General features: G+C 42.0%; 1 protein-coding gene across 2 annotated transcripts in view; it reads right to left on the bottom strand.

Annotated features, from left to right (window-relative positions):
- Positions 1-9,850: 9,850 nt before the first annotated feature.
- Positions 9,851-18,766, bottom strand: part of PIP4P2 (phosphatidylinositol-4,5-bisphosphate 4-phosphatase 2) — a 100,986-nt gene continuing 92,070 nt past the window's right edge. Inside the window, exons 7-8 of one of the 2 annotated variants that reach the window (XR_012244547.1) lie at positions 11,814-16,735; positions 9,851-11,771 (exon numbers count right to left, since the gene is read on the bottom strand). Coding sequence is in view for 1 of the 2 variants with exons in the window: in XM_073631934.1 (XP_073488035.1) it covers positions 16,592-16,735 (144 nt within the window). In the remaining variant the exon portion in view is untranslated. Of the gene's footprint in view, positions 16,736-18,766 lie in introns of both variants that reach the window. The other variant, XM_073631934.1, reaches the window with a different exon arrangement.

The following is an 18,766-nucleotide window of genomic DNA, read 5'->3' on the forward strand; positions in this document are numbered from 1 at the left end:
CTCATTAATGTACACACAGCACCCCATATTAACAGAAAAACACAGAATTGTTGTCATTTTTGCAGATTTATTAAAAAAGAAAAACTGAAATATCACATGGTCCTCAGTATTCAGACCCTTTGCTGTGACACTCATATATTTAACTCAGGTGCTGTCCATTTCTTCTGATCATCCTTGAGATGGTTCTACACCTTCATTTGAGTCCAGCTATGTTTGATTATACTGATTAGACTTGATTAGGAAAGCCACACACCTGTCTATATAAGACCTTACAGCTCACAGTGCATGTCAGAGCAAATGAGAATCATGAGGTCAAAGGAACTGCCTGAAGAGCTCAGAGACAGAATTGTGACAAGGCACAGATCTGGCCAAGGTTACAAAAAAATTCTGCTGCACTTAAGGTTCCTAAGAGCACAGTGGCCTCCATAATTCTTAAATGGAAGACGTTTGGGAGGACCAGAACCCTTCCTAGAGCTGGCCGTCTGGCCAAACTGAGCTATTGGGGGAGAAGAGCCTTGGTGAGAGACATAAAGAAGAACCCAAAGATCACTGTGGCTGAGCCCCAGAGATGCAGTCGGGAGATGGGAGAAAGTTGTAGAAAGTCAACCATCACTGCAGCCCTCCACCAGTCGGGGCTTTATGGCACAGTGGCCCGACGGAAGCCTCTCCTCAGTGCAAGACACATGAAAGCCCGCATGGAGTTTGCTAAAAAACACCTGAAGGACTCCAAGATGGTGAGAAATAAGATTCTCTGGCCTAATGAGACCAAGATAGAACTTTTTGGCCTTAATTCTAAGCGGTATGTGTGGAGAAAACCAGGCACTGCTCATCACCTGTACAATACAGTCCCAACAGTGAAGCATGGTGGTGGCAGCATCATGCTGTGGGGGTGTTTTTCAGCTGCAGGGACAGGACGACTGATTGCAATCGAGGGAAAGATGAATGCGGCCAAGTTCAGGGATATCCTGGACGTAAACCTTCTCCAGAGTCCATAGGACCTCAGACTGGGTCGAAGGTTTACCTTCCAACAAGACAATGACCCTAAGCACACAGCTAAAATAAGGAAGGAGTGGCTTCACAACAACTCCGTGACTGTTCTTGAATGGCCCAGCCAGAGCCCTGACTTAAACCCAATTGAGCATCTCTGGAGAGACCTAAAAATGGCTGTCCACCAACGTTTACCATCCAACCTGACAGAACTGGAGAGGATCTGCAAGGAGGAATAGCAGAGGATCCTCAAATCCAGGTGTGAAAAACTACTAAATACTGAGCAAAGGGTCTGAATACTTAGGACCATGTGATATTTCAGTTTTTCTTTTTTAATAAATCTGCAAAAATGTCAACAATTCTGTGTTTTTCTGTCAATATGGGGTGCTGTGTGTACATTAAATTAAATGAATTTAAATGATTTTAGCAAATGGCTGCGATATAACAAAGAGTGAAAAACTTAAGGGGGGTCTGAATACTTTTCGTCCCCACTGTATATAGAAAAAAAGGCAAAAATAGTTGTCATTTTATTGTTCCTCTCTCTCGATTGTTCTCCCTCTATTGTTCTCTATTTTTTTTTTTTTTGTCATTTTTCAGTCACTTGTGACAAAAAAATAAAATATTCAATGGGCTCAACATGCCTCTCAGCAATTTCCTTGGGGTGTCTACTTTCCAAAATGGGGTCATTTGGGGGGGGGGGGGTTTGTACTGCCCTGCTATTTTAGCACCTTAAGAAATGAGATGGGCAGTCATAAACTAAAAGCTGCGTAAATTCAAGAAAATGTACCCTAGTTTGTAGACGATATAACTTTTGCACAAACCAATAAATATACACTAATTTAATTTTTTTTTTTTTTTTTTACCCGAGACATGTGGCTGAATGCATTTTGGCCTAAATGTATGACTAAAATTGAGTTTATTCTATTTTTTTTTATAACAAAAATTAGAAAATATCATTTTTTTTCAAACTATTCAGTCTTTTTCCATTTATATCGCAAAAAATAAAAACCGAAGAGGTGATCAAATACCACCAAAAGAAAGCTCTATTTGTGGTAAAAAGTGGACGCAAATTTTGTTTGTGTACAGGATTGCATGACCGCGCAATTAGCAGTTAAAGAAGCGCAGTGCCAAATTGTAAAAAGTGCTCTGGTCAGGAACGGGGTAAAATCTTCCGGGTATGAAGTGGTTAAAAGATTCAACAAAGCTTGCTGAAAGCTCTTCAAATGCTTTGAAAAAGCTTGCTGTTCACACTGCTCCTATACAAGCTGGAGCCATAGTTTTTTTCTCTTTATTTTCAGCTGGTGATCCGGCCAGTAAAACACTTTGTCTTTGGATGGCTACACTCTGTGGAGAGGGTAGTGTAAGACCCCATACACACTACACAACTTTTGTTGTCTGCTTTCCTTTAGATTTACCAAAACCATGTAGTGCAAGAGCCTACCTGATTGAATACAAATTGAAATTCTTGAGGTTTGACCTCATATTATATGGTTTTGGTAAATCTAAAAGAAAATTCTATAGTGTATACCCAGCTTTAGGTGGACTAGTAGATTTAGGCCTTATTTAGAAATGCTGTTGGGGGGGGTGTTAAAAATTGGCAGCTCCTTCTTCTTCTCCTCAAGCTGCAAATGGTAGTGGATGGAGATGTTTACGTGCCGCAGTTGCGATGCTTAACGCCTGCTGCAAAAACTACCCACCCATAAATACCCCATTTCATTGCATGTGCTTGCAGCAGGCTTGTTGGTCTAAAACAGGCATCGCATCACATCCTTACCGCTTGTCAATCACCAGATAGCTCTTCAAAGGAGAGGGAGATGAAGACGAACATCTAAATTTACCCTTATCCCCTTCCCGCCGTCTGTACACATCTATGCAGCCTCACAGAAATGGGTTGTTTTCTGTGGGGCTGCATATACACTATAATGTCAAAAGTATTGGGACGCCTACCTTTACACGCACATGAACTTTAATGCCATCCCAGGCTAAGTCAGTAGGATTCAATATTGAGTTGGCCCACCCTTTGCAGCTATAACAGCTTCAACTCTTCTGGAAAGGCTGTCCACAAGGTTTAGGAGTGTGTCTATGGGAATGTTTGACCATTCTTCCAGAAGCGCACTTGCAAGGTCCGTCACTGATGTTGGACGAGAAGGCCTGGCTCTCAGACTGTGCTCTAATTCATCCCAAAGGTGTTCTATCGGGTTGAGGTCAGGACTCATCCATGTCTTTATGGACCCTGCTCTGTGCACTGGTCCTAATAATTTGGTGGAGGGGGGATTATGGTGTGGGGTTGTTTTTCAGGGGTTGATCTTGGCCCCTTCCTTGTTCCTTGTGCATTTTGGACAATTTCATACTCCCAACTTTGTGGGAACAGTTTGGGGATGGCCCCTTCCTGTTCCAACATGACTGTGTACCAGTGCACAAAGCAAGGTCCATAAAGACATGGAAGATGAGTTTGGGGTGGACTTGGATCCAGTAATAGATCCAGCAATACAATATATATTTTATTATTTTTTGTAAATTTGGACAGTTTTTTTACAGATGTTGTAGAGATACAACATATTTTGTTGTTTATCCTTTGTGTGCATTGCATTGCTGTATGTTGCAAAAAAAAAAAAAAAAAAAAAAAGCAAGCAGAGGAGTGATTGTTTTTGTATTGAAGGCAATTTAAATTAAAGTAATACTAAACACACACTGTTTATTTACATTGCCCCTTCTCTTTCTGTATATGGATGGTGGCACTGTAATTATTTTAATTTAAAAAATCTAAGTACATTTTTCCTAATCAATATACAGCTGTCACATGACCCAAATCTTTCCCAGCCTGTCTGCAGGGAAACATAAGCAGATAGAGCTTCTAGTTCTTTGCTGCTGGTCAAACGGCCTTTGGAATAGAGCGTAAAAATAAATAATATCAATACATTGTCATACAAATATATATTTGAAATGAAATCTTTATTATTTTGTGGAAATAACATGGTGTGGGCAGATTTCTGTCAGTCACAGCCTGTGTCATGTCCCTCCAGCCTGTGTCTTAGAATAAGGAGGAGGTGAAGCCTCCATTAATCTACATATAATATCCCACCCCCATTGTGTTTAGTTGATTAGTGGGCATGGAGGAGGAGGGAGGGAGTGGGCTGTCATTTACCACTGTGTATACATCCACATGTGTGACTCTATAGTCACATGGTCTGCTCAGATGTGATAGGGAGGAAGTGCTCAGCATGGAATCTCACTGAAAATTGAGCATGTGCAGAGTTGCCAACACTGCTCTGCAAAATCCTCAACTGAATTGGGAACATGGACAGAAGGGAGTGATAGAGAGCAGCAGGATCAACCAAGTTTTTTTTTTTTTTTGCAGAGTACAGAAAACAGATCCCATAGTGACAGAGGAGTATGAACAGCATGTAATACATAATTTACAGATAGTTTTTTATGATGTGGGTTTAGTGACACTTTAATAGGCTGTTGAACGCAATTGGTATTATGGTATGAATAAGAGTTAAAGGAAACGTGTAATGAGAGAAATATGGAGGCCAGGAGTGCTGATCTCCTGAAAATGCTAGTCCCCACATAGTTCTTCTGATATTGGTGTCTGTGTGCAGCTCGCAGTGGACAGCACAGTGATTACTCCACACTGACCATAGTATAGAGCAGGGGTTTCCAAACATTCTAAACAAAGGGCCCGTTTAGACTGCATTCCCCCCTTGAGCGTTTCAAAGGCGCGTGTTTTTCCCGTGATTTTGTTCAGGTAACAAATGTAAAAAGCAGAAAAACGCCTGTAATCTGCCTTAAAGAAGCTCATGTTCTTTTTTTGAGCTTAGGGTGTTTTTCTTCAGGTGACAAAACGCTCCGATGTGAACAGGTGCCATTGAAATGAATGGGATTTTGCTTGTTGAGCATTTTTCGGGCAATTTACAAGCATTTTAGGAGCTGAAAACGCTCAGGTGTGAATGCAGCCTAATGCCGCGTACACACGGGCGGACTTTTCAACTGGACTGGTCCGATGGACTGAATCCAGTGGACAATCCGACCGTGTGTGGGCTCCATCGAACCTGCAGCGGACTTTTTTGGTCAAAAATCTGACGGACTTTAGATTTGAAACATGTTTCAAATCTTTCCGACGGACTTGAGTCCAGTCGAAAAATCCGCTCGTCTGTATGCTAGTCCGATTAACGAAAACCCACGCTAGGGCAGCTATTGGCTACCAGCTATCAACTTCCTTATTTTAGTCTGGTCGTACGTCATCACGTACAAATCCATCGGACTTTGGTGTGATCTTGTGTAGGCAAGTCCATTCGTTCAAAAGTCCGTCGGACCAGTCCGGTCGAAAAGTCCGCCCGTGTGTACGCGGCATTACTGTCCTGACTAATGTCCCATTTTTGGTGTCAGTTGGAGGAATATCACCCCATCATTGGTGTAAGGATGGAAGGCATTCTGCTCCATCATTGGTGTCAGTGGGAGGATTTTTGCCCTTTCGTTGGTGTCAGTGAGAGGAATAGTTTCCCATTGTTGGTGTCAGTGGGAATAGTTTCCCATTGTTGGTGTCAGTGGGAGGAATAATTTCCCATTGTTGGTGTCAGTGAGAGGAATAGTTTCCCATTGTTGGTGTCAGTGGAAGGAATAGTGGCCCATCGTTTATCAATGGATGGAATTGTGCCCATTGTTGGAGTAAGTGGGATGAATTGTGCCCCATCATTGGTATCAGTGGGAGGAATTGTGCGCTTCTGATGGTGTCAGTGACAGGAATTATGCCCCATTATTGGTGTCATTGGATGGACCAGATTAGTGCAAGCAAAGGGATGCACCTGACCTTCAGGCTGCAGTTTGGAGAACTTGCACCATCCTCCAGAGTTCTCTTCATTATGCTGCAGAGAGTACCTAGTGATTGGAGGAGAGGCAGGGCGCGAATGGCAGGACACATGACCTACCACTCCTCTTCCCAGCTTTTTTTTTTCCTGTTAATTCGTTCATTGGAATGAATAACGGTGTTTGCTTCACAGTTCAAAAGCACAGTTTTATAGCAAGTTGGGGCATACCACTGCTTTATATATAGGGTTCTGTGCATCACAAGGTGACCTTTACATGGCAGCTGGGCCCACCAAACACACCTATGACTAAGAGTACCCCATAAGAGAGGAGCCTCTCCAGAACTAAACTCCGGAATATACTCACCTCAGCCTTCCAGTGATGCGAAAGTTACATCCACCTGTTGCTATCTTCTTCTCTCCGGGTTCCGGGTTTTCAGCCACTTGATTGGCCAATTGGCATAGCGTCACCCCTTACATGCGCCCTGGAGTCATTCATTCTGGCACAGCAGTGTACATTTTTGCTTGCACATTAGCAGAGCTTCACCATTCACTAAGGCCCCTTTAACACTTATGCGACCTGAAGCAATGTCTGTGTAATCTTGAGGTCTATGGACCTCAAGTGACAGCAAAGACGGACCAGAGTAGCGCATTGACTACTTTGACGTTGCACAGAACAGAAACTCATTGGAAGTCATGGGGTATGGCTTGTCATACAAATTTGCAGTCCCAAGTCGCAGGACAAGTCACACAAGTGTGAAAGGGGCCCAAGAGTGAGAGGAACTGCACTTGCAAAATGCAGTCTTTTTGTCTTTAGTAAATCCATCCCACGGCATGTCTTTTCTGCAATAAAGAGCTGCATGCTGGCCGTTTTCTACAAGTTAGGTTTAGTTCCACTTTAGGCTTACCACTGCTGTCTTCTTTTTGATATTCTACTGCTGTGGTACGTAGCTTGTATATTCTCATATAGTAACCAACTGAAGCTATGTAGTCAGCTGGTGTGTTTTGTTTGCACACCCTCAGCCACTTCCATTTACATCAGTAAGCACAGACTAACTCTCTTCTCTCCTACTTTTAGCATTCCTCCCAAGGGAACTGCAGGAACATGCCCATCAGCAGAGCAGGCCAATTGGGATATCTGTGGCTGAGTGCATGAGACCTGCAGAGGCTTACATCAGTGTGTCTGTGTTAAAATTGAATGCATTGCTTTTTCAGGTAATCATTAAGCTGTGATGCATAAACACTTAATGACATTGACGTTTTTTGTAAATTTTGTCTGGACTTGTAAACAGGCTTTGGCTGGATCAGAAAAATTTATCTGGCATAGCGATTGAACATTGTTGGGATAGCAGGCAGAAAGTGTAGAAATCAAGACCGTTCTTGTTTTAGGCTAGGGTTTCCACTATTGCGGCCCTAAAGTCGCGCAATTTACAGTGCGACTTTGCAATGCGATGTCATGCGACTGGTAAGAACCACGGGAGAACAAGTTGCACCAAAGTCGGAACAAAGTAGTACAAAAACCTTTTTTGGAGTCGCACCAATTAGAACAGGGACCATTGAAATACATGGATTTTGACTTGTTATGTGACTTGACATGTGTCAAGTCACACAACAACTCGCAGTAGTGGAAACAGAGCCTTGAAGGGGTTCTAAAGTCAGGCGGTTTGTTATCTTAATGCATTCTATGAAAAAACCTTCTGTGTGCAGCAGCCCCCCTAATACTTACCTGGGCTCCCTCTCGGTCCAGCAATGTTGCACAAAAGCTATGAAGTCTGGGGACTCTCCTTCCTGATTGGCTGAGACACAGCAGCAGGCACCATTAGCTCCCGCTTCTGTCAAAGTCAGTGAGCCAATAGTAAGAGAGGGGACAGGGCTGAGCTGCAGCCCTGTGTTTGAATGGACAAACACAGCAGCGGCTCAGGTGCCCCCATAGCAAGCTGCTTGCTGTGGGTGCACTCGACAGGAGGGCGGGGCCAGGAGCCGCAAAGAGGGACCCAAGAAGAGGAGGATCTCAGCTGCTCTGTGAAAAAACACTGCACAGAGTGGGCAAGTATGAATTTTTTTTTGTTTGTTTAAAATAACAAACAAGACTTTAGTATTGCTTTAAAAATGTTAGCGCCGGACAGATATAAATGACACCATAAAAACAGAAGTGTGGCTTTTCAAAAAAACAAAACACACATACTCATGCAGGTGGATGCAGCATCGATCTGATGCTGCATCTGAACCTTGCCTCCTCTGTGACTAAGAACTGGGCGATCAAAGACAGCTGATCGCTCTGCCCCTGTGGAGGGGGTGGGAGCAGAGGTTTAGGCTCTCAGCAGTGCACTGATAGGCTGAGCCAGCTGCTGGTCAGGAATCTGGGTGGATCCCAACATTAAAGTCAGGATCCCTCCAGAGCCTGGACCGGCTCAGTGACATCAGATGACAGCAGGCTTTAGAGGAATCTGGGTCACAGGAGTGCAGAACTAAGTGCACTCTTGTGACCCACAGGAGAAGTAGGGCCAAAAGAGCTTTGGCCCTACTTCTCCTTTAAATGCAGTCATGTATGTTACTGCAATGCACAGATGTGTAGTCAGACAAAATGTATTTATTTGAGCCTCCTGTAATCCCCTTTACAGCAGGAAAGACAGCACTAGGAGCCAATCAGGCTCTGCTGCTGTGCACTTGACAGGAGGAGCGAACAGAGTGAGGGGGACTCATTTTTGTACAATTAGCAGGGTGGAGGTGTGCTCATAGCTAAGCCCTGTTGCTGCTGCATTGTAGGTAGAGGATCTGCCTATTCTCTCAAGATTATAAGATAGGTCACTTTGCCATCATTGCAAGGGGCTGGGACATAGAGGGATGAATTGGGCAGTGTATGGTCAGTACAGTGGAGTAGAAATGGGTAGAGTGGGACCTAAGGAGTCAGTGGTGCAAGGAGGTGACAATGTAGGCTGGGTTTGCACTGAGCTTGTAGACTATGGGGCTGATTTACTAAAACAGGAGAGTACAAACTCTGATGGAGCTGTGCATGGTAGCCAATCAGCTTCTAACTTCAGCTTGTTCAATTAAGGTTTAACAAAATGTAAAAAAAAAAAAAAAACTGGAAGCTGATTGGTGTCTATGCAGAGCTGCACCAGATTTTGCACTCTAGTTTTAGTAAATCAACCCTATGTGTTTCCTATATGCATTGCAAGGGTTGACTTCCCAGGTAGAGCATGTTTCTTAAGGCCCATACACACGATCTGATTTTTTGACAACAAACATGCAAATGACCTGTTTTAAGGCAACATCCGACCGTGTGTACGCTCCATCGGACAAACTTTTTCGTTTTTCATCGGACAAATGTTGGCTGTGCAAACAGACAAACCTTCCTGCAACAAAAGTCCTACGTCGGCAGGTCCGATCGTGTGTACATAAATCCATCAGACTTTAGTCCAAAGTACAAACACGCATGCTCAGAACCAATACAAAAGATTAGACAACAATACAGAAGTTGACCAAAAGGTGGCTGCAAAGAGCTGAAAAATCACGTGATTTGGTGAAAGTTGGCTGAAAAAGTCCTGCCGTGTGTATGCATACCAAGTTCATGGCCAAAGCCCTTGGAACAGAAATCCACGGAAAAGTTTGTTTGAAGTCCGATCGTGTGTATGAGGCTTTACTCAGTGCTGCTGACTTCATGATGTCACTGCATTAGTGTCTTTCTCTGCACCAGTACACTGTGATTGAAGGGCAATGTGTTGACGCCCTGAGCACCATTTTGTCACGGTCTTCCTGATTGAATGAAAATTAGGGATATCTATCAGCAGAGAAGATGTACTAAAAGAAACAGTCCCTGACTGAAGGCGAGTATTACAGCCTAAGCATTTTTTGCAGGGGAGGCTGGAGGACATTCATAACAATAAAAACCTGCCTAGGTGACCATATACAAACATTAGTCCACAGGTGGGATTTAAAAACTAGAATGCTCTGCTCAGTCCCTCTGTTCAGAAACCTGCAAGAATAGCAAGACTGGCCCCTGCTTGTAACCATCAGAAATAATAAAATGAACACAAAATAGGATTCTGCACAGTATTTCTATAATAACCTTTATTAGTATTTTTAAAAGATACAAGATAATCCTAAACAAGCCAATAGTAATGTACATTTATTATACAAACAAGTAACATTGGAAATACAGTTGTTGTGCTCTGGCACCCTGATAAAATGGCCAATCCATCGTGTTTTTTCATATTTAGCTATCCAGATTAAATTAAATGGTTAGATTGAGTGAAACAACCACATACATAGTATATAGTATTTGCAAATCTAAATGTTACACTATGGCTCTTGAACAGAATGTGTGACTCCACTTACATAAGCATAATACAGAATGTGCACACTAGTTTTCGAACGTTCAAGAAAAGTCACAGGCTGTAATACTGCATAAGGTTCATGTTTTTGGCCAGGCTAATAGAAACGTATAAAGTACACCTCTACACAATGGAGGCAGCTTCTTGTACACTGTACAGCATAGCCTTATGGACAAACTACCTTTTGTGGGGCACCCAGCTCCAAATTAAAGGATGCATACCCCATTTTTGTATTTTCTGACTATATGATAGGGTAGCAAAATACTAAGCAAGTAAGTAGTATTCATTACTTGTCGTATTCCCTTATGTCTGCATGGACTTTTATATCTACTCTTTCCAATGTGTATGTTCAAAAAAGCACTGCCATGTGGAAACAAGGTACCCATAAACCTTATACGAGGAACTGTAGAAATAAGGTACCATAGACCCAACATAATGGAACTGTAGAAATAAGGTACCATAGACCCAACATGAAGGAACTGTAGAAATAAGGTATCAAAGACCCAACATGATGGAACAGTAGAAATAAGGTACCAAAGACCCAACATGATGGAACTGTAGAAATAAGGTAACCACAGACCTAACATGAAGGTACCGTGGAAACAAGATTATTATGATTACTGCAGTACCCACAGACTTAACATGAGGGAACTGTATAAGTAAGGTACTCAAAGATTCTAACATGAGGGAACTGTAGAAAAAGGCCGATGTGTGTAAACTAGAATAGAGTAAGGTACCCACAGACTTAAAGTGTAACTAAAAGGCATAACTTTTTTTTTTTCCCATTTTGGATTGAGTAGGGGAGGGTAATAATCCCTGTCAGATTTTTTTTTTTTGCCATCTGTGTCCCATAGGGGAGATTTCCCTTTATGTTCTGTCCCATGACCAAAACAGGAAGTGGGAGGAAATCCCTCCAAAGTGAGGAAATCCTGGGGTGTCACCATTGCAAGAAGATTTCTGCCCCATTACTGTTCTGGAGTCAACACAAAATTTTACTTTCACTTTTAATGATAATGGTAAACATGACAAATAGAGAGGGTGAATCTCCCTACCAGGGGAACAGACAGCAATAAAACCCGACAAATGTTCTAATGCCTCTCCACTCTATCCAAAACTAAAAAAAGAAAAAAAAAAGTTTTGCCTTTAGTTACACTTTAATATGATGGTACTGCAGAACTAAGGTACACACAGATTCTAACAAGAATAAACTGCAAGAATACGATATCCACAGGCCTGACATGAGGGAACTGTAGAAATGAGGTACCCACAGACCCAACGTGAGGGAACTGTAGAAATGAGGTGCCTGCAGACCTAACATGAGGAATCTGTGGAAATGAGGTATCCCCAGACCCAACATGAGGTACCCCCAGACCCAACATGAGGAAACTGTAGAAATGAGGTACCCACAGACCCAACACGAGGGAACTGTAGAAATGAGGTACCCACAGACCCAACATGAGGGAACTGTAGAAATTAGGTACTCTCAGACCTAACATGAGGGAACTGTAGAAATGAGGTGCATGCAGAGCTAACATGAGGGAACTGTCAAAATAAGGTGTCCACAGACCTAACACGACGGAACTGTATAAATGAGGTGTCCCCAGACCTAACATGAGGAAACTGTATAAATGAGATGTCCCCAGACCTACTAACATGAGGGAACTCTCAAAATAAGGTGTCCACAGACCTAACACGAGGGAACTGTATAAATGAGGTGTCCCCAGACCTAACATGAGGGAACTGTATAAATGAGGTGTCCCCAGACCTAACATGAGGGAACTGTATAAATGAGGTGTCCCCAGACCTAACATGAGCGAACTGTACAAATGAGGTGTCCCCAGACCTAACATGAGGGAACTGTGCAAATGAGGTACTGCAGACCTAACATGAGGGAAATGTAGAAATTAGGTACTTGCAGATTCTAACATGATAGTCACGCAGTCTAGCCAATGAGACTCATATCAGGAAATTGTTTGCCTCAACCTAACTTGTCCAGACACCCCTTAACTGAGTGGTGGTCAGATCTTATGACCTCTGGCTTCATTTAATGGGTACATATAATCTTTATATCATAAAGATTATAGAGTTAACAGTGTAAAGGCACATCCCTACATAAAAAGGAATGCAAAAGTATGTTTTAAATAACTGAATATGCTCAACAGAAGAAAACAGCTTGTGAATACTATGGCTATATATTTTGCTGCCCTGTCTTACAACAAATGTACCTGAAAGGCAGAGTTATACTTTAACTTCAAGAGTGTAGAAGCCACCAAGTCAGGACCCATATGGGCAGAGTTCAATAAGACAATGTATTTTGGGAATTGTTTTATTAAAGAAAATGTGTTTTAGGAATCAGAACTCCCCATAAACTACCCACTGACACACAACTCTGCTGTAAATAATTTAACAGCATGACTCAGGCCAATTCAGTAAAGTAGCCAGCAAAGTGCAGACATCCACACCAGCAATCCTAATTCAACTGTTTTTGCCTTTTTTTTAAAACCATTTGATTGGCTGAAATGGGTACCTGCACTTTGTACATCATAATTGTGCTTTGTCTTACTAAATGAGCTTAAAGGCTTCTTTGTCCAAAACATTGCTGTATCACAATGTGTTTACCTCCATTGTTATCTAGGTACACAAACTTTACATTTCCCCACTCATCTGCTTTAACCAAATAGCGCCATTAATGTTGTCTCCCGCAGTACAGAACAAAAATTACACAAAAGGAACTTCCCCAAGCCCCCTATTAGGAAATCATACAAATTCTAAATGGTACATTCTATTAATTGAGAACAATGGCTTTTCTTATTAGTAGAAAAAGAAAATAATATCAAATAAGTGACACTTCACAGGTAAGCAGATTCCAGCTGCAGCTTAGTTAAAAAGGGACCAACATCAAATTATCCCGCTGGAGTTAAGCGCATAGGCAGCGCAGGTATGATTCCCCTCCCTCCATCCCCAAAGAAGTTAGACATATGTTAACATATCTAAACTTTGAAATTATTATGTAGAAAGAAGTTCTCCAGAAAAGAACAATGTTCTACATACTGCAATGAGGCCTAATGTTCACAGATTAGACATATGATGAGTATATGGTTATTGCTTCCTATGTAAAGGTGCATTGTAATTATGACTGTGTCATTAAAGGGTTATACTTTCAGAAATTCAGGATCACAGTAGCAATCAATAAAAGAAATGTGTTATAAAATATCACATATTGCCTAAAAGAAACCATGCTGTGATGGGCTAGCCTAGAACAATGGACATTCTTCTCAAGCTTAAAAAGAAGCCTATGAAGAAAGAAGCATGGGCACAACCTTCACGCTCAAATTTTGTAGCTTCATGTTCCATGGTTGTCCCATAAAACAGTTCAGTGTTTTTTCACTACCTGGTGAATAAATGACCCCAAAAAAGCATTTGTATATCAAGTGTTAGTGCCGGTTCACACAGGAGCAACTTGTCAGGCGACTTAGCCGCCTGACAAGTCGCGCTCCGTCCTGTACTATGGAACTGTTCTAATAGGAATGACTCAAGTCGCTCAGACTTGGAAAAGGGTTCCTGTACTACTTTGGGACGACTTCAGGGAGACTTGCATTGGCTTCTATACAGAAGTCATTTTGCAAGCCTCCGCTGAAGTCGTGTGTAGATCGCCTTGCAAAGTCGCACTGCCCCTGTGTGAACCGGCACTTAGAGAAGGTGTCAGGACTCCCTATCCTTCTCCTATTTGGCACTGCTAGTGCCCCATGATTGGCACAGTGCTGTCACATGGAAGCAGGTAAGAGGACCATAGCCCTGTGTAAGCTCCAAGTCAGTTGGCAGCTTACGCAGGGCTTTCTTTCCATAGTCCTAGTGGGTGAAGTGATCTGTGTGGGAGGGCGTAAAGGAGAGTACATGGTACAGGGGAGAGGTGGTGGGGGAGTTAATTGTCCTGTTTACTTTGTTATTCAAGGGCAAAGAAAAGGGTTGGATTAAAGTGGAAGGTCAGTCAAAAGACAACTAAGGCAGGCCATACACGGTGCAATTTTTTTTTTTCCTATAAACACAAGTTGCAGGAAAGAAATTTGCAGGATTCCCCCATCAATACAGACAGTGCTGGCAGGGGAATCCCTCCTGCCGAGCAATTGTCTGCTCCTGGTGCGGGGGGGGGGGAGCTGTCCCCGCTAGAGGAGAAGACCGTGATTATCGCTAGCAGCTATTGCAGCCGCCAGCGATAATCACAAGAGAATCCAGCAGGCTGGTTGTACCCAAGTTGATCAATTGATCAACTTGGTACATTCAGCCTGCCCATTAACGGTTCGAATCTAAGCAAGTTCCTTTGAACTGTGTATTGTCAGCCTAAGGCTAAACCTACTCCCACCCCCATTCTAGGACTATTCTCTCTACCCTGTGAAAGAAAAGGTGTCTATACTTACCTATTCTAATGCCACTCTGGTCTGGTCACAATGGTTGCAAATGCCTGTGTGTTGATGTCACCCACAGGCCAACTATGGGGCATCCATTGTCGGCTGCCCCTCCTCTACACTGAAGCCGGTGGTGGAACCTGATCATGTGACCTGACCGGAGTGCCCTCAGAATAGGCAAGTATGGACATCTTTTCTTTCACAGGGTAGATAGAATAGTATTAGAATGGGGTGGGAGTAGATTTAGCCTTAGTTAGATTTTGACTGACCGAAAGTACGTACAAATATGTAAATTTTTCTGATGTATCCATATATTTTAGTATCACAAAATATGTAGTTATGTTTGTTAAAAGATAGTGAAAACTAATCCATGCACAAACAAATCCAAATATTTTTTTTTAAAAAGTCAGCTTTAGCCAAGAAATGGTTAGCTTTATAATCTTCAATAGGGAAATCCCAATAAAGGTCTATTAGGCTGCTGGAGGCATTATTGTAATTTTCATTACAAACTTGTCCTTTAACTATGATTTTCAGGAAACCAAGATAATATTTTTGTAAAAGAGCATGTTGAAGTAAAAAATTTTAAATTCATATCTTTCGCCTGGCAATACAAATGTTTGGATGCTATCCAATGTAAGCAATGAAATGTAAAACTTGATTCTCCAATTCAGGTTGGAAAATAACAGTTAGAATCTGATAGACTATTAGGAGAAAACACCTCAAATTTGTATTGTTTAAGCTTATATGTCTAACCCTTTGTGCCTGTGGATATCCTGAATTTCATACTGGTAAAGAATACCTGTACGGGGGAAAACATGGTGACATCCACTGCCAACCTCCTTCTGAAAGTACCAGATGCCTGGCTGTCTCTAGCCTTGATATTTTGTGAGTCACAGACCTGAACTGAGCATGCAACAAGCAAAGTTACAACTCCTGATTAGCATACATAGTTTTGGTTCTGAGACTGGACAATTGGGTCAGCATGATAACAAGGCAACAATCCTTTTCAATGAAAGAGGTCAGCAGCCCACACGTTTCTTTCCGCACAGATTTCCTTCAAGAACAACAGCAAATATTCTGATCCAATTAGTGCCCATCACAATGCACCTTTAATGAAAGCTGCTATAATGCTATTTAATTTAGTAAGACGTAAACAGTGGGATCAAGTCACCGTTAAAAAATGAAAATGCTGATTTTGTACAATATTTGTGTAATCCTCAAAGAATGGCACATAAACAAAAATAATCATTTATAATATAACCCAATGGACATGTTTAACAATGAAAAATGACAGATGCCTGAACATGTAAATAAAGCTTAGAGTTCTAGCAGCAAAGACAAAACTAATTTGCATATTATGTAGTGCAATGGGTATTCAGCACATGTCTCTGACCAAATATCACCCCTCCCCCAATGAATATGGTTAGATGATACAGAATTGGGCACACCGACGTGGGGGCCTAGTCATTTCCTGCTACATAGCAGGGGTATGCTGGAACCTGTAATTAACAGCAATAGCATTGTAGGGTTGATTTACTGAAACTAGAGCATGCAAAATCTGGAGCAGCTCTGCATAGAAACCAATCAGATTCCAGTTTTTTTTGTTAAAGCTTAATTGAACAAGCTGAATTTAGAAGCTGATTGGCTACCATGCACATCTAACACGAGATTTTGCACTCTACATTTTTAGTAAATCAACCTCAGTGTGTCTGAATCTGAGCATTATAAGGAAAGTCCAACCCTAGCAGAACAGTCTGCAAGGCTGCAGCTCCGTGTCACTAAGTCGCGTCCTACACCTTTGATTCTCCGGGTGATTATAACCAAAGAATACAAACTGCAGTAGCTTGCAACATATTCCAGAGGCACAGCAATGCAGATTGGGCTACCATCACTGAGTATGAAGGCCACAGGTGGACATTCTCATAAAGCAGTTCAGTGGCTGAAAAAGTCCTTCAATGTATTAATCTGTGTAAATTCAGCCACAGCCCACGGGATTACGAAAGCTAATACCCAAAATCATTAACCATAAATAACACGCTATAATTTTCTATTATAGACAGGTCTATGCAAAGGTATGCTCTGGATAGCTAACTTTTATGGCTCCCCAGTAACAGGCCCGAATAAGACAAACTAAGCCTAAAAGATAGGCAACCGCCCAGGAGACATATGTTGCACGGAAATGCCTGGCAAAGTCTTGTGTGCCAACCTGCGAAAAAGCAGAGAATAAAGTCACTTTAACTGCAGTAGTATTTCATGCATTTTAACAGTTAATTTCTGTATTAATTCCGCTAAAATGAAAAGAATATTGGCAATAAAGTTTGGCCATACATGAATAGAAATTCTGCCAGTTCAACAGGGACCAGACAAAATTTCCATCAGCCAAGGCTTGGCAGAAGTCGGTTGATGATTGACACACACTAATGGGGGGGGGGGGGGGGGGTGTCATACAGCAACCTCGTTTTGGGGGTGGAGGAATTTGTTCATTATTTTCGTTGAGCTCACTGGCTAAATAGCAGTGTATGGGCAACTTAAAGTGGTTCTAAAAGGCTCAATATTTTTTACCTTAATGCATTAGGTAAAAAACCTTCTGGCTGCAGCCCACCCCCCACACACACACCCAAGCAGCAACTTATAACTTATCTGAGCACCATCTTGATCCAGCAATGTGCATGAGAGCTGTAATTTGTATTATGGCCACACATATCAATTTCAATATGATATGAAATTGATCATTCAACTGATCATTTATTACAACTAATTTAATCAATTTGAATGAACCACTTAACCTTAGGTGGAGGTCATATAATGTCCTTAGGTTGAAGTGAAGATATTGGAATGATGCCTGTCAGATATTTTTTTTCAGCAGGCGATTCCCTGCAATGTAAAAGCAATCATAGCAGTTTAGCCGCTTTAAAGCTTTTACAGGTGGCAGGAGGGGAAACCCCCACTGCCCCCTGGTGCTCTCCCAGCTCACTAGTGCGATCAGCAAACCAGAGAATTAATCCATGTATAAAAAATACTGCGCTAACAATCAGGGTGATAAGTGAAGCTGCAACTAAGGAGTGTTATACGACACCAATCAAAGTAATAGGAGAATAAAGTTGCGCTAATAAAAATTGTGGTGAAAACTAAAAAGTTAAGTGCCACAATTAATAATGATAATAATGAATAATAAGTAATTTTAAATGCAAAAATGAAAATCGAAACAATTATAATCAAACGTGCGGACATAGGAAAGTGCTGTTGAAAAGTTTTGGTTTGATTATAATTGTTTCGATTTTCAGAGAATGAATCCGCCAGCAGGTGCTGTTTACCATGGAGCTGACCGTGGACCAGACGGTCTTCAGGGTTTTTGACCCTCAGAGGCCGGAAGTGACGTCATGACGTTACTTCCGGCGCTGGCAGATGTAAACACTGGCTACAGTCACCCAGAGGTTATAGATTGGTATTCTTTTGGGCTAGTTCACACCTGAATCTCACAGGAATGCAGCCCACAGCGTTTGCGATCTGCATTTGTGTGTGTTAATGTCGTTAAGAATAGATTGACTTCCGGAGCAGATCACACATCCAGTGCATTTTAAACACCGCACATAAACGCGAATTTCCCGCACAGTGTTCTGCTGTGAACCAACCATTAGGCCCCTTTCACACGGGCGGACCGATCAGGTCCGCCTGTCAGTTTTTTTAGGCAAACCCAATCTGACCATCTATTGCCCTCTACGGAGCTGCGGATGTAAAGGGACATGTGCCTGTTTACACCCACAAACATCCGATCCCATCCGCTAAAAACAGACAGATGGGGGATTCATTCCCCATACGTCTGGCAGATCAGGTCGGTTGTAAACAGACAGGTGGTCCATTTACATCCAAAGCACATAGAAGAAAGTGGGCTGTGTCCATGTCCACTCTGCTGAGCAGGCAGATCTGTGTGAAAGAGCCCATTAAGTGAAAACAAATATTTATTGTGAGAAAGAACTTAATATCTTGCGTTTCCTAAACCTAAACAGCTACGTAATTATAGAATTCTCAATGCTAAAACTAAAAAATTTTCGGTAGTTTTTAAAACCTGGTATTTTAAAAAGGATATCAAATACAAAGATGGATTTAGTTTAGAAGTTATAAAAAACACATTTCAAAATTGGTGGACAGACTTCCTTGCAGTAAATTGTAATGGCACTCCATGTACCAGTCATTCTCGTGAACTTAAAATTTACAGGAAAGAAGCCTGTGGGAGAAG

The sequence above is a fragment of the Aquarana catesbeiana genome, linkage group LG05 (assembly GCF_042186555.1).
Source record: "Aquarana catesbeiana isolate 2022-GZ linkage group LG05, ASM4218655v1, whole genome shotgun sequence".
NCBI lineage: Eukaryota > Metazoa > Chordata > Amphibia > Anura > Ranidae > Aquarana > Aquarana catesbeiana.